General features: G+C 38.7%; 3 protein-coding genes across 3 annotated transcripts in view; 2 read left to right on the plus strand and 1 right to left on the minus strand.

Moving 5' to 3' along the window:
* Positions 1–4,661, plus strand: part of LOC141773096 (piezo-type mechanosensitive ion channel component 2) — a 28,819-nt gene extending 24,158 nt beyond the window's left edge. Inside the window, exons 41-49 of the mRNA XM_074644781.1 lie at positions 218–376; positions 593–740; positions 1,127–1,315; positions 1,575–1,667; positions 2,183–2,352; positions 2,744–2,860; positions 3,474–3,553; positions 3,721–3,946; positions 4,047–4,661. Coding sequence (XP_074500882.1) covers positions 218–376; positions 593–740; positions 1,127–1,315; positions 1,575–1,667; positions 2,183–2,352; positions 2,744–2,860; positions 3,474–3,553; positions 3,721–3,946; positions 4,047–4,302 — 1,438 coding nt within the window. The 3' untranslated portion in view covers positions 4,303–4,661. The remainder of the gene's footprint in view (positions 1–217; positions 377–592; positions 741–1,126; positions 1,316–1,574; positions 1,668–2,182; positions 2,353–2,743; positions 2,861–3,473; positions 3,554–3,720; positions 3,947–4,046) is intronic.
* A 450-nt stretch (positions 4,662–5,111) lies between these two features.
* Positions 5,112–7,825, minus strand: atp5f1e (ATP synthase F1 subunit epsilon). The gene is made up of 3 exons (XM_074644780.1): positions 7,669–7,825; positions 7,200–7,321; positions 5,112–5,296 (listed from the first exon to the last, which is right to left on the minus strand). Coding segments are annotated over exons 1-3 (156 nt in total). The 5' UTR covers positions 7,701–7,825; the 3' UTR covers positions 5,112–5,294.
* Positions 7,826–9,067: 1,242 nt separating this feature from the next.
* On the plus strand, positions 9,068–15,523 carry LOC141773098 (PRELI domain containing protein 3B-like). Its single transcript, XM_074644782.1, has 6 exons — positions 9,068–9,216; positions 10,646–10,814; positions 11,186–11,275; positions 12,099–12,169; positions 12,418–12,520; positions 12,632–15,523. The coding sequence occupies exons 1-6, from the start codon at positions 9,185–9,187 to the stop codon at positions 12,746–12,748; spliced, it is 582 nt and encodes a 193-aa protein (XP_074500883.1). The 5' UTR covers positions 9,068–9,184; the 3' UTR covers positions 12,749–15,523.
* Positions 15,524–16,556: the final 1,033 nt, after the last annotated feature.

The following is a 16,556-nucleotide window of genomic DNA, read 5'->3' on the forward strand; positions in this document are numbered from 1 at the left end:
CTTTGTTTGGTTCAGATCCCTGCAAAAATCACACCATAATCATATTAATATGCTTTTCAATGAAAATGAGAAAAATAATGTAAAAATGATCATTCCCTCTAATATCGCAAATCATATCTGCAATTGCAATATCACTCAAAATAATTACAATTAGATGTTTTTTCAAAAGCCCTAGATATTTTCATCGATGTCTCTTTCCCTCATTTTTGCTCCACAGGAGGTTCAACAGGAACGGGATTGCTCAGCTCTGGTACTTTGTAAAGTGCATCTACTTCGGCCTGTCTGCCTACCAGATCAAATGTGGCTACCCAAACCGCATCCTGGGCAACTTCCTCACCAAGAACTACAACTACCTGAACCTCTTCCTCTTCCAAGGGTAAGAAAACAGTCACTGGCTTTGATGAATACGAATATCTCCATTAACGGCATGACTTTAATTAGACACATTTTCCCCATTTTAAACACTCCTGATAGAGTGTTGAGAGCGTTAGTGATTTGTTTTCTGATTGGTATTTAATTTTTAGAATCGTTTTTATGGTTGCATTTTACCAAAATAAACAATTAATTTCACTAATTAATTCTCCTCTTCCAGGTTTCGTCTGGTTCCCTTCCTGACGGAGCTGAGGGCGGTGATGGATTGGGTTTGGACCGACACCACTCTGTCTCTCTCCAGCTGGATTTGTGTTGAAGACATCTATGCAAACATATTCATCCTCAAGTGCTGGAGGGAGTCCGAACAAGTAATTGAGAGCGTGTAGTACACATACAGCTCGCTGCATTAGTGCTACAATACTCAAAGTTATATTTAAATAATATAAATGTGCATCAAGTTTGAAATGATAAGATTTGCATCTGCAGGGTTGTAGCCTAATTTATTTTACTCCCATCTATGTTCTCCCTCACTCCCTTATCGACAGATAATTTATTAACTATTCTGTTGACCAGTTGTCAAGTAAAAATACTAAATTTATTCTGCATAGAAAATAAGAGGAGGTATTGATGAAACACATTTAATTTAATACTGCTGGTCAGGCAAAAGACTTCGATCTGATAAATTGCGATGAACACTTGTCTGTTCAAATTTTATAGGCTGAGAACGACCGTAATTTATTTGTTATTCTCCCAGAAATACCCCCACACCCCAGGGCAGAAGAAGAAGAAGGTGGTGAAATACGGGATGGGAGGATTCATCATCTTCGCTCTCATCAGCATCATCTGGTTCCCGCTCCTCTTCATGTCGCTGGTCCAGTCAGCTGCCGGAGTGACCAATCAGCCGGTGGACGTCTCCATCCAGCTCAGCATCGCAGGATATGAGGTCAGGATGGACATGAGTACATTAAACTATGTGCTGACTTTCAACTTTTAGTGTTTGTGTGCTTATTTAATGAAACACTGAAGCTCATCGAGAGATTGCTTGATTACCTTTAAGGCTCTTCATGACCGGGCTCCAGATTATATTTTAGACCTTTTAATCCCTTATGAACCGTTGTGTAGTTTGAGATCCTCGGGCAGGTCTCTAGTGTGCATGTATGTTTTACACTTGAGTGTGTGTGTGTGTGATTGTGTTTCCACAGCCTCTGTTCACCATGAGCGCCCAGGAGCAGAACTTGGTTCCGTACACAAATGCCGGATTCGACCGACTCACCAAAGTATACGCGACCAATCCAGTAAGATTTCACTGTTAACACCAAACTGAGATGGGACAATAATTAATACAACTGAATAATGTTTCTACTGTATATGTCATAGCAATAACATCTTATTATCTATGTTTGTAAATCTTTATATACTTGTGTGGGTCTTTTCTTTCTTTTTTTGTCTAATTATGTTTTTTTAATGATTATTAAGAGAAAGTTTGTATTTGTTTCTCTTAATTACAGGGTAGCATAACTGCTCATTTAAATTAAATACATCATGATGATTGTGTTTGGACACCAGGGAGCTCAAGTGTCTGTTTTTCACTATTAGTATTCAGTATTTTAATGTGGATGTCAGGAGAAGAGGTCGCAGTATGCTGATATATAGGGAAGTGAGTGTTTTGAGGCCTCCTGGTGGACAAATGGTTCAGATGCATAGTAGGCAAGTAATATAAAAAAAGACATATAAATAGAGAGATGAGGAAGACTGTAGTGCCATTTATTGAAATAACGGCATAGATCTAATCCCCTCCTCTCTTTCGCAGTCCGCTATGCAGTTCATCATGAACTACGAGGCGGAGGACATTGTAGTCGCTAAGATCAAGAGTGATGCCAGTCTGCTGTGGAGCATCAGCCCGGCCAGTCGAGCCGCTATGATCCAGGAGCTCAGCAACTCCTCTCATATATACATGACGTTACGCTGGACGCTGCTCAGGTCAGAGTGTGTGTCTGTGTGTGTGTGTGTGTGTGTGTGTGTGTGTCTGCTTGTAGTCTGTGAGTGTGTTTCATAGTACAATGCAGATCCAGTGGGCCTGTGTATGTTGCAGGATTTTATTGGTGCGTATGCGCAAATGCTTGTGAACAATGTGTTCATGTACTGGCTCGAAATACATTCTGTAAATGTATAAAGTTTAATTTGACTATTAAGAGAGATGCTTCTTCTTACTTTGTTCAATTCTTTATGCATATCTCTTAATTAAAATGTTCAGTAACTACATTTAAAAATTAAAAAATATTTGGCTGCATTTTGCAAAGATGCACACAGCGCTGAACAAACATTGGTACAACAATGTGCCACTCAACGCTGCTCTCCTTCCCCTTCTCAGGGATCCGTCCATATCGATGAACGCAGAGACGGTGGGAGAACACACTGTGAAGTTTGAGGACAACGCCTTGAGGGAAGGGATAGTCCACATGCTCAATGGCAACAGAAGCGAACCTGTGTGAGTCGCAGTGAACACACACACACAAACACACAAACACACACAAATGCAGTTCCTTTACTTACTAGAGATGTTAATGTTAGGGAATTAAATCAAACAAACATGCTTGTAATGGCTGTTATTAAGGTAAACTCTAAAAATAGTAAGCATTTGGGGTGTAATGATACATCAGTCTGGATCGATATATCAAGTCAATGATCAACGATCCAATACCATCGATGCAAAGTGAAAACATAAACGCCTTTATTTTGAAATTCCCATTGCACGTCTGTCACCATTTCCGTCCAAACGCACCTCCTTCCTACAGAGCCCAATGATAAAATTATCAAATGATATTTTAGTTGCTTTTGTGAGTTGATATGGACATATTATATTGTCTCATATCGATCCCATGGCAGACTTTGTGATATCAGCAAATATTGTATTGTTGTCCAAAGAATCGATGATAAAACTAGTGATTTACACCCCTAGTAATCATGGCACTATATGAGCAGAACTTTGTATGTCGTCAACTATTTCTCATTTTACAGCCCAGACATTCATGTGCAACATTGCTAAATATTTTCTCCACTTGAGCTCTGAAGGTGTTAAACTGTGTTCTTCTGTCCCGTAGGCTCATTGATTCTCTGCTGCCAAAGTTCCTCAGGGGTAACAAAGGACCAGAGTCCAAAATGGCAACCAGGATGAAAGCAGGTTAGTTACAGTTTATGGTACATTGACCAAACTACAGTTTTTCTTTTACAAATTATAACTGCACTGTAATTATAATATCCAAAGGATCTTGGATCAAGGATCTAAACAGAGTGATCTGTCCTGTACTAATCTCTTGTTTAACTTAATCCCGGCGTGTCTTCCCTCAGAGCCCTCGGACCGCCCAGATAGCCAGGCGCTGTCCTTCTTCAGGCCCATGTTGGTCAAACTTCAAGAGGCCAACGGAGGGTCAGAGAAAAGGCCCGACCAGTGGTGGATGGTGGAGGAATGCTCCCCAGTTCTCACCTTATCCAAATACAAGTGTGACAACATAGAGATAGTGGTGATCAGTGACAAAGTCAGCCCCTCCAGTCTGGGTTTCCTGGCTGGACACGGGTAGGTAACATCTCACCTGCATTACGACGGTACAACACAGTTGTATCTCTCTCACAGACTTACCCGAACACTCCCTCTGCTCCTCTTCTCTCCGCCACAGCATCGTAGGTCTGTACATGTCGGTGGTGCTGGTCATCGGAAAGTTCGTCAGGGAGTTCTTCAACGGGATCTCCAGGTCCATCATGTTCGAGGAGCTGCCGTGCGTGGACCGCGTCCTCAAGCTCTGCACGGACATTTTCGTGGTCCGGGAGACGGGAGAGATGGAGCTGGAAGAGACGCTGTTTGAGAAACTCATCTTCCTCTACCGATCGCCGGAGACCATGATCAAGATGACCAGAGAGAAGAAGGACAGCTAGAGGTTTGGTGGCTTACCATCTGTGGAGGGTGAAACGCCACCCGTGGATGCGGTCCACACTGAACTAACAGCACTCAAAATGGAAGTATTAGAGCAAATAACATTTGGTGCAGTAGTCATTTCAGAACTTGTGGTTAATGATCCAGTTGTAATCAAGAACCCTGCTGAAGATTTTGGGTTCCTTTCTGACCCTGCTACTAATCTTGACCTCTGGCATTCATGGAAAAGGCAAGCAGGGAGCAGATCAGTACTTATATAAAAAAGGATAAAACAATTTTCACACTATTACAAGTATTAAAAAAAAACATTTCCTGGTTTGATTATAGTTTCAATTAGGTCATTAATGTGAGATTCACTTGTCCGATATTTGTTTGTTTACCGACAGAAATATAAAGTATCATTTGCCTGTATCATACAGAACAATGACATGTTATGAGACTAAATCACCAATTAATCTGAACTGCAGTTAAACAAATAAAGTGCCTGCCAGTTATATTTGATTTCCAGTCCACTGGGCAATGCATGCATTTCTAATGATTTTGGATTCAGGTTTTTAACTGGTGTACAGTACACACGACACCCTATTCCCTAATTTCTTACAGGATCAGTGAAATTTCAACAAACCATTGATATACTCATGGCTCAACACACACATACCTCTGTAAATACCATGTGTCTGACTATGTAGACTACTGCAGATTCATTTATACCAAAATAAAAATTGTTACAGACAAAAATGTGTCAGTGTCTCGTTCTGCTGCGCTGTAAATACCAGATTCACCAACAAGGCAAGAATACAAGGAAAATTAATGTATTTCAGATATTCATCTTTAATACAATTTTAATTACAAATGAAAGGGGGAAAATACAGCAATTTCATTCAGGTCATCTTGGTGTCATCCATCTTTTTTTTCCCTTCTCCACGGTGTGCAGGACAGGACTGTGACAGGACCTCACAACTCCAGGAATAACTATCTACATCACGGTCTCAAATCCTGGAGGGGAAACGGAGAGAAAGCATAGAAACATTACTGAAAAATAACCTCACGAAAATGATGTTGCATCCCAAACAGAACGAGAATCATTCACATCAGGTACTGCAAGTTTAGGGTTTGTCTACTTGGACAGTAAACTTTCAACTTCTAAAATTAAATTGGATGACAAAAACTTGAAAGACTACAAGTCCAACTCTGCACAGAAGGGTGCCAAACTGGGTTATAAGCAGTAATGTGCAGACACTTCTAGTAGTGCATAAGCATAAAATGTAACCTTCATACACCAGACATGGTGTCAATTGAGTATTGTGTATCAGTTTAGAAGGTATAGGGACCCTTGATCTAGAATAATGTTACCCATATACACTGAATGAATGACCTTGTCTTAGTAGGCAGTTAACTATGTACCATAGTCTGATGTGTGTGCAAGGTTTCATTCAAACCAAAACCTCCAGTAGTCCAATTTTTAGATACTTTGGAGATTAAGATTTTGCATGAAAAACATGTTATGCACGTTTCCAGAAGACTCATCTAGAAAAGATGATGCATTGTTATAAATGATCACCTTGATTAGGTACAACATTAACCCGTTTGTTGCCTGCAACTGAATTTGTTTTTGTCCTCTGGGCTTGCCTAAGCACAAATGTGAAGACATTTTCAAAAATCGGTCAAACCGTTTGGCTGGAAAGTGAGTTTTTTTCTTATCACACTATATCTAGTCTTTGGGCACATGATGGGACTACTGCTTTTTATAACAGGCTCCTTTATATTTTAGGAAAAAACAGAAGTCCCATGTGTCCGATTATACTAGATATGGTGTGATAAGAATAAGTCTGTATCTCAGAAACTACAAGGAGCGCAATCAAGTATTTGGTATCTATGAACTCATAACAAGTTAAATATCAAAGATATGCACACATGAGGTGTAAACAAATATTTCATATGGAAAACATTTAATAAACAAAATGCATTTTTCCTTATTTTTCAAGTCCTTAATTTGACTATTAAAAAAAGTCATACTGACACCCAAAGTATGTCCATACCAAATTTCAAGAATTTTGACCATTTTTTGGGGAAGGCAGTAGCTCAGTCCATTGGGAACTGGAGGGTCACCAATTCAAGTCCCTGCATGGACCAAGTACTGAGTGGGAACTGGTCGCTGGAGTTTGCCTCCAGCCAGTTTGCCTCTTGGACACTGCCGAAGTGTCCTTGAGCAAGGCACCAAACCCCCCAACTGCTCGGGGCGCCTATCAGGGGCAGCCCCCTCGCTCTGGCATCTCTCCATTAATGCATGTAGGTCCTGTTTGTGCATGTGTGTGTATTTCGGGCCTGTGTGTACTGTGTAAATAACAGAGTGAAAAAAAATTGAATTTCCCCTCGGGGATTAATAAAGTGCCATTCTTTCTTTCTTTCTTTCTTTCAAATCAGAACAAATGGTGTGGCATTTTTTCTTATCATAAGATGATATATATTAATGTGATAAATACTAATATAATATATACTAATAGTCTTTAGGCACAAATGGGTTAAAGTTATGCTTCTGTGTTAGTGCATCAGAAATAATATTCTAATATAACAATACAGCACTCTGAAAGGGGCCATTAGGTAACGTAAAGTAAGCAAGGTCACTACTGGGCTGTATATAAATGTAGCTTGCAATTCTTCTTTTATTTTTTTTTTATAAAAGATATGATGCAAGACTTTAAGTTTTAATGGAACAGTTTTATCACTGTATGTTAGTATTGCTATCTAAATGCTCTGAAGACTTCTTCCACCACTGACAACCTGCACTCTGTCACCACCTCAATGTCACACCACTGCCTCTCCTTGAACAGTCAGGGTGCTGATGATGACATGATCTCTCCAGTGGCTGGTATAAATTATAATATTAGATGAAACTTACATGCTGTTTTAGGTTTGGCCACTTTGACGTTGGACTCTGCGGCCTTCATCGCGGCGACCTGGAACTGCGGCTTCATCGCAGCTCGCACCGCGCTGGCACAGATAGCCGAGAAGCGGATGTAGCTGCAGAGAGGAGAGGACACACAGACAGACACACAGACTGTTAGCCAGCATGCTGAAGGACAAACTGTACTGACAGAGAAAACACCACTGTTTTCTTTAATAAACACACAGAGTCACGTGTTGGACGGTTATCAGCAGACATTAGTGCAGCAAGTTAAACACATGAGAGGAAGCTAACGTTAAAGCTAACTAAAGCCATCAGCTATGTCGACCTCTGAGGGGCTTCATAGACAGAAATAACAACAAGGACTTTGCTTAAATATTCAGTTATAATAACATATAACACTGTGGTCAACCCTGACCACAAAGCTAGCTGCGTAGATATACATATTTATATATATTTGTACCTGAGGCCTGCTTGTCTCCAGTATGCGACCATCTTGACTCTGTTTAGCTTCAAGGACAGGTCGGATATGTGCGTGATGACGTCATTTGAGTTACGCTCGTCTTTTCCTACACCCAATAAGAACAGAGCTTGATCATGATTGACAGCTTTGACAGTCGCTTGTCCCGCCTCCTTACAACACATCAACTACCATTTTCTTTCTTTCTTTCTTTTTTTTAAATAACAAATAATAAATATAATTAAATAGAAGCATATTTGCCTATTAAATGTATTGGAGGAGAAGTACAAAGTAACAAAAAATGCATGTGCTTACGTACTTAACTTACAAGTTCCTCAGATATATAAATAAAATACATGTATAAGATAAGATAAGATAAGATATTCCTTTATTAGTCCCGCAGTGGGGAAATTTGCAGTGTACAACAGCAAAGGGGATAGTGCAAAAAACAAGATGCATCAGTTAACACAGTAAAAAAAAAGCTAAACAAAGTGTAACAAAATATGAACCATTTCAATAGAAGGAAGTATGACAATAGGAGCAGTATATACAGTATTGACAATAAACAGACTATTAACAAAATTGCACAAGTGGAAAATTATATTGCACAGCGAGAATGAAATGAAATTCCACCTGAAAATATCAGGTTATTGTCAGTTTTTGGTGTGTAAGTAGTCTACTGGGAGCAGTGCTGGTTGTTGAGTCTGACAGCTGCAGGAAGGAAGGACCTGCGATAGCGCTCCTCCACACACTTTGGGTAATATAATATAACATAACATAACATCATATAATATAATATAATATAATATAATATAATATAACATAATATAATATATTATAACATAACATAACATAACATAACATAACATAACATAACATAACATAATATAATATAGTATAATATAATATAATACAATACAGTATAATGTAATATAATATAATATAATACAATACAGTATAATATAATATAATATAATACAATATAATATAATATAATATAATATAATACAATACAGTATAATATAATATAATATAATATAATACAATACAGTATAATATAATATAATATAACATAACATAATATAATATAGTATAATAAAATATAATACAATACAGTATAATGTAATATAATATAATATAATATAATATAATACAATACAGTATAATATAATATAATATAATATAATATAACATAACATAATATAATATAGTATAATAAAATATAATACAATACAGTATAATATAATATAATATAATATAATATAATATAATATAACATAACATAATATAATATAGTATAATAAAATATAATACAATACAGTATAATATAATATAATATAATATAATGCAGTACCAGTCTGTGCCACCAGGAGGAGGGTCGTCCATTAAAGGTTATCTCCTTCCTTCCTTCCTCTCCTCCTTCCTTCCTTCAGCTCCTCCTTCCTTCCTCCCTCCTCACCGCGGTCACTCTGTCATCAGGCACCGCCGGCTCCTGAGCCCTGACAGAAAACCCTCCAAAATGAAGATCTGGGCGTCAGAGCACATTTTCAAGTGAGTAACTGTCTGCCCTGATCACGTCTTTAAGAAGAGAGTCTGTTTAATAACTTTTATTCTTTGGTATGAGAAGTTATTGTGTGTTTCCCTAAACTGTCCGGGTCGCAACTGCTAGCCTCCTTAGCTAGGTCCTAGCCTCCTTAGCTAGCTGCTAACGGTATCACATAAGTTCGGTAAGATTCAGCTGTAAAGTTACATAACTGTTAGTTTGTTTATGTTATTAAATGTGCAAATATCTACACTTTTTTGTACACGTGTTGGTCTTTTATTAGCTTGAGCTAACTAGCTGAATGCTCTTAGCCAGCTAGCTAAAGGTTAGCGGTTAGATGTTAGCATTAAAGCTAACTTCTGCTATCACATTCAGTACCGTTTGTTGTTCAGCCGTTTACACACATTAAAGCTTATTGACACGTTTCAGCCACGTGTTACTATAAGGAGAAAGTATTTATATAGTATATATAATATAAATAATATAGATATGTATATATAATCTGCCGGTTTATTAGATATGATCATAATGAAGGTTACATAACAGTCTGTCAGACTGAGATGAACATGCGTCCTATTGTCTGTGTTGTTTTGCTCATCAGACAGTAATAGGTGTGTGACAATGGTGGGAACATGTTTTGTGTATTTCCAGAAGTTTCTAGTTAAGCCCATGATGGTCTGGCTGTGAGGAGGGGGCGTTACTCCTCCTATCAGTCTGGTGTTATGATGAATCCTCCATTTTGACTCTGCTGCACTGATCTTTAATATTATTGAGCATATCAAATCTGAGCTTTTTAGAAAATGATGTTGTTAGGAACATTGTAAGGTAGGACAGGTGTCCTGAATCACTGCACTTGTTCATGTTGCTACTGCTGTTTTCTATGTGTGAGTGAACTTCAAGGTTATTCGTTTGTTAGCTTTTATTAGACATTATAAGTGGTGAGAATGGGCTGAATGACATAATCAGTCAATCTGATTTCCATTGCTTGACTTCCAATATCATTTTCCCGATTTATTTGTGTATTTATTTTTTATTAATTTTTGTAATTGATTTATTTTTGCATTTATTTGTATTGATTTATTTTTGCATTTATTTTATATTTATGTTTAAATGTATGTATTTATACATTTAGTTCTGGTACGATTTTCCCTTTGCATTTCACCCCATTATTTATTTCATTAAATTAATAAAGGGGAGAGTAAATAAACTAGGGAGTTAATACAGAGATATATAAATAAAGAAGCTAAGTAAAACAGAAATACCAATTTATGTCACATTTTATCAATTAATTAATGGCTACATTCATTTTTAATATTTTTGCTGCATTTAATGACATTTATTTATCAACTCATTTATTTATTTGTTTCAGATTTTGGCAGGTTCTGTCCGCCTTATTTAGGAACTTGCTGTTTCTAATGTTATTATTGGTTTTAACAGCCATCCGTGGGAGACGGTGACTAAGGCGGCCATGCAGAAGTACCCCAACCCCATGAACCCCGGTGTGTTTGGTGTAGATGTTCTGGAAAGAAGTGTGGACACAGAGGGACGGTTACACAGCACCCGGCTGCTCAGCACAGAGTGGGGGCTCCCCTTCATCGCCAAGTCTGTAAGTTAGACGATGAGAGAAACGCTCGAGCTGTAATGATGCTTTAATTTTGATCGACAATAGGCTGATCTTTGATCATTATGACAGCATCTATGATTTGACCTCCTCAGTTTGCCGGTGGTTTGATTGTGTTTTAGTCCTACAACTTTAAACCTTTCACAGTCAGTTTTCAGTTCATGAAAATTAATTTTAACATTTTGCCTAAAAATGTCTTGTTCAGCGGTCGGTTGTACTTCGCTCAACCCTCTCGTGTCACTTTGGCGACGGTCAAAATGCCGAACTCAAGGCTTCAGAACGGTAGTCCACAAACCTGTGGATGACATCACAAAGACTACGTCCACTTATATACAGTCTGTGCCTTTTTCCTGCAGATCATCGGGGTAACAAGATCATGCACGTATGTTCAGGAACATTCAGTGGTGGACCCCAAAGAGAAGAGCTTTGAGTTGAAATCTACAAATGTAAGTAGTGCTGACATGGATCATTATGAATATGTACACCTTCAGTAAGAACTACTGATACAAAGTGATACTTTATCTTATAGGTACATTGATTAAAGGAAGTTATTATGATTTAGAAATTCTGTTGGTTAACACATTATATCTGTAGACTTGAGATCTTGTTTCTAGTAGAACTTGTATATCTCTGGTAAAACAGAATTGATTTGTTTTTGTAAGAATGTCCACTGATTAAGTCCTCCTAAGCCGTCGTGGTTTCCTCAGTCAGCCTCGGCACCTGCTTTTCATTAAGTAGCTGTTCACATACCGGCCTTTTGGCTGCTTCCATAGTGTGGAAGACTTTCTACTTCCAGTTTGTTTAATGTCATGTTAGTTCACACATGACCTGAACTCTGAAGAGAGTCTTTATCTTCATGGTGCACAGGTGAATTTAATGCTCTTTTTCTTGCAACCTTTCTTGCAACCTCGCCACGTTGGATTACAACAAGGGAGTTAAATTGAGTTGGCTGATTATCCGTGTGGTAGACCTGTCTAACAGTGGACATTTTATTCACTCACTCACTTTAGCACAGGTGTAAATTATAACATTAATTGCTGCATACCAGCCGGAGCCATCGTTAATGTTATCAGTTACGCCTGAGTTTTTTCTGCTTTAACATGTTCACCAGGAGAAATGTCTTATTAGAGGAAGAGGATCCGTTTTTTATGGGCTTTATGGTGCTGTTCTCACACCAGCTGCTGTTACATTTACTGAAATTCCCGTACACAATGTAAATATTGTAAATGAGACACACAGACTAATGCTTACTTTATTTTGTCCATCCAGATCTCCTTCACTAACCTGGTATCTGTGGACGAGAAGTTGACATACAAGCCTCATCCGCAGGATCCTGAAAAGTAAATGACTGTTTTTCTTTTATAAACATCAAATGTCACTCGCAATATTTATTATTATTATTATTATTTATTTTTTGATTATATTTAGTTCTGTTCTGCATGTGTACTTAGATCTATTGGGTTGTTTGATGGCTTATGTTGGCAATTTTTGTTTTAATTGAAAGGTTATAAAATGGCTTCAAAAACTATAACAGATTTAAGATTGTGTTGACTGTTTTATGACCTTTTATTTGTATGATTGTGTTCAGGACGGTGCTGACACAGGAGGCTCTAATCAGTGTGAAAGGTGTCAGTCTCAGCAGCTACCTCGAGGGTCTCATGGCCAACACCATCTCCTCCAACGCCGGCAAGGTGAAGCCGCCCTTTAAATCTTCCGATAACTCATCATGATATCTGTTTTCATAATAATATAACCGTGGCTACACATTATCTTTTGTAATACTCTCCGTCTGTCTGTCTCAGGGTCGGGAGGCGATGGAGTGGGTCATCAGACGATTAAACACAGAAATCGAGGAGTTGGCGGCGACCGCTCGTGGTACTCTACGTGCTCCGATGGCAGCAGCCGTCGCAGACAAATGATCCCGGCCTTCCCGCTGCTCTCTCTGCCATCATGGACCTCTCGGACATTTCCTCTCACCTAACCTGCCAACACATCCTAACAACCACAGCCCCATCCTTTTGGCCCCACGTACGTTTGTTTGTGTGTGTTCGTCCCTCCTCAGCAGTCTGCGCCGACGAGTTCGATACTCGCCGCTGTGGACGCTGACGGGGAGCATTGAGCTGATGGCAGACAGGGTTGAATTGGACTGCACTTGAAGCTCATAGGACTTAGTCTTGTGATGTTAAAGCTCTTTTTAAAAAAATTCACACTGTGCCTCCACATCATCCCATCACTTTCTTCTTGTCTGTCTTTCTCCTCTTCATCTTTTCATCTCTCTCTAATGTTCTCTTTGTTGTTTCCAAATCCTTGCAAGCAAGTTGACTACTGGTAACAACTGAAATGAAGTCACTTGTCACTAACTTTTTAGTATTTGGCCAACCTAGCTTTGTACAGCAGAACTGACCAAAATATCTCAAAACCAAAAATCCACCAAAAGCAAACAGTTACACTCTGCTTCAGCTGTCTTGTCTTGTGATGTTGAAGCTCCAGGCGTTTATTCTCCACCGTCCTGTGAGGTCAGATACTGAGCAAGCTGATAATCCAGAAGAGTCTGTGGCTTTTTGCCCCACATGGACATTGATAGATTTGCAATGTGAACAGTTTGTTTGCAGCTCAGAGGAAGCAGAGCTCTCATCTGACAGACGGTTCTTGTCCAGATCTGGTACAAGCGACTTAGCATTTGAAAGTGTTGTGCCATCAGGTGGAAGTCTCCCAGCATGGTGGTCTGGTCTTCAGATGTTGTAGTGGTCATTCTGGTCTTGTTTTGGGTGCAAATGACTTTATTTCTTCAAGTCTCTCGTCTTTGTCAGTATTTCCTCTTACACGGATGATGTGCTGTACGGTTAAGTGTTACAGTATAAGAATGTGCATACTTGAATGTCTAACTTATTTTCAGCATGTGGTCTTGAATACATTTAAAAAGGGAGGAAGTCCTTGAAATGTGCAGAGCTGCCAAATGATTTTTGTGAGCACTGAGCAACATGTTGGCATTAGACTAGTTCGAGATGAGCCAGACCTGCGCAGAATCGATGTCCGCACAATGCATTCTGGTTAGGGGTACGTTCCAAATCGCATACTTTTGCTTTTCGTATGTACTGCAGCTGCCCACACAAAGTACTTAATGTTTCATGCAGTATGCATACAATTGGGACATACTACTTTCGTCATAACATTGCGCCTTGAACTTCGACCTTCTTGCTCATATATCCGCTGTGCAGAGGATTGTGGGTAAGAATAGTCAGAAAAGCATGCTGGCTTGCATACTGCAAAACACATACTATGTATTGGGACATACTAAATATTTTTCTGGTATAGTAGTATGGGTATTGGAAAACACAGTGGATTTGTCTCTTGCTCTGACGTCGTGCACAATGACCTCACAAGATCGAGGCGGCCGCAGTTTTTAGAGCCAGGCGCTGCAATTGCTAGAAAATCCAGATTTTTCTGTGTAATTGTAATATTTTAATTTATTAATAATAATAATAATAATAATAATAATAACAACAATAAAAGTTATTTATATAGCACTTATCAAAACGAGCATTACAATGTGCTTTACAAGGCAGACATAAAAAAAAGTCAAAGCTCCAAAGTATTGGTGTCAGCCCTATCTGTGACTTCCTGTGCCGGAAACTGTCTGACTTGACCGCAGCTTTTTGTCACCGCCGCCTGCTGCCGCCGCCCGATCTCGTCTGCTCTCCAGGTTAGACGTGGTTCATCTCGAACGATCCTATCGACCACAGTGTTTTAATGTGTTGCAAACGTTCAGCAGTGTTGTAGGAGGAGCTCTGCAGGGTTGTGTTCAGGGTCGCTGAGTGTGCCAACATAAAATGTGAAGGTTGAAATAACTGTAACGATTTAGTATCCCAAAACACTTCATTTCTGATCATGAACAAACCCACTCCGTATGCTTGGTCCGATTATTTTCAAACTGTCTATAGATGGTGTTATTTATAGTATATTTGTATTAGCGAACATTGACAAAGGCTGTTAAATTGATTGAGTTTTGAAAAGCTTGTGGTGTTTTCATACTACATGTCCCTTCCGTATCCCTCAGTGGACTCTCAGGTGCTACATAGTTCAGTTTCCCTGTTTGCTTCCTTCATGAAGACCACATTGAGATGAAGGAGATATAATAACTTTGTAACTCTTGTTCGTTCTTCTCTCTAGAAATTTTAATAAGTAATACAGTTCTACGAATTAAAGTTTACATCAGAGGGGTTTGTGGTACAACGAAAGCATCTTTACAATATCTGTTAATGGAGCTCCGCATCACGAGTCTTCCACGATGCTCCACAGTCGGCATCCTGCTCCGCTCATGTTCTCAGTTCAGTAAATCTTCTGTGTATCTACAGTAGGTCAGTCTTGTTCACACCTTCTTCCAGTTCAGCTGAGATTATTTTTTAAAAGCTAGTTCATAATAAACTAACTCCTCATCGTGTCCAGCTCAGGATCACTCCGTTTGAAGTCTGGTCAGCTGCTTCACTGACCCGTCAGCCAGTCGGTTGTCCTCACAGTGTCTCGTTTCATGACTGAAAGTGTGACGTTTTTCTAGGGTGAACATTTTTAGAAACACAGTGGCTGTAAATGGGCTTATATTTATATTTACATTCCAAGAATGTGAACATGTGACAAGAGTCTAAAGAGTGCACACTGAAATGTTTCAAAATAAATAAAGGTCATTGTTTCATGAATATGGTGGTGATGTGGTTTTTTGTTAAACGTCTCAACTCTGGAGGTTTATTCTCCCAAACCAGAAATCATGTGGACCGTCTTTAATCAACCTCTTCTAGTGTACAAACAGAGGAATCAAGTTCAGTTGGTAATATTGAAGGGTGTCGCAATATTAATGACAACTATGATATTAAAAAAATGAAATGTCTTATATAATAATACTCATATTTTGAGTGTATTTCATTTGTCAAAGAGACAAAATGTACAATAAATGCGCAATAAACAGTTGAAGATGAATTTCACTGATTATTATTTTTTCAATTTTCTATAGATATTGCGATTAGTATTGTTATTGTGAATTCTTTTGGCCACGATAATCTTGGAGAGAAAATCTGATAGTGTGACAGACCTAGTCTGAAGCATTTCTTTATTGTCGCCTTGGATGTTTAGTTTACTTTTCAGTAAAAAATATGCAGGTAATTGGCTCCTGCCAGTTTTATTGACGAGACTACCAGAGGCCTGTACTACGAACCAGGATTTGCGGTTATCGAGGTAACTTCAATGTTAACTCTAGGTTATCGGTACTACGAAGCTGGTTCACTTCTTACCGGGGTAGATCACCATGGTAATTTATGCTGAATGGCTAAACTGCTCTGGAGCAGGTTATGTTCCAGATCAGAGATCAACTCCTATGAAAGCACCTCCTACTGACCAATCAGAGCTCAGTGAGCGGATTGTATGATAATATCACACACGTGAAGAAATTTAAATCATAATCCAGGCTAAAAACAACAGTTTAAACTGACAAATACAGGAAGGACAGCTGACTTTATGCTGTGGGTTTACCGCTTTGAATTATATTTTTATATTTATTTTTTTTACTTTCGCTTGAGTCCGTTTCACACCGTCAGAGAGGGGGAAGCAGGTGAAAGGATGTTTAAATACTCAGACGCTATCTGAAACTTTATGTTTAAAACGAATTGTTTTCCATTCATCTATTAATCTCGTAAACGCTATTTATTTTTAGACAAGTAAACGTTACTTTTGAGTATT

The sequence above is a fragment of the Sebastes fasciatus genome, chromosome 8 (assembly GCF_043250625.1).
Source record: "Sebastes fasciatus isolate fSebFas1 chromosome 8, fSebFas1.pri, whole genome shotgun sequence".
Classification (NCBI taxonomy): domain Eukaryota; kingdom Metazoa; phylum Chordata; class Actinopteri; order Perciformes; family Sebastidae; genus Sebastes; species Sebastes fasciatus.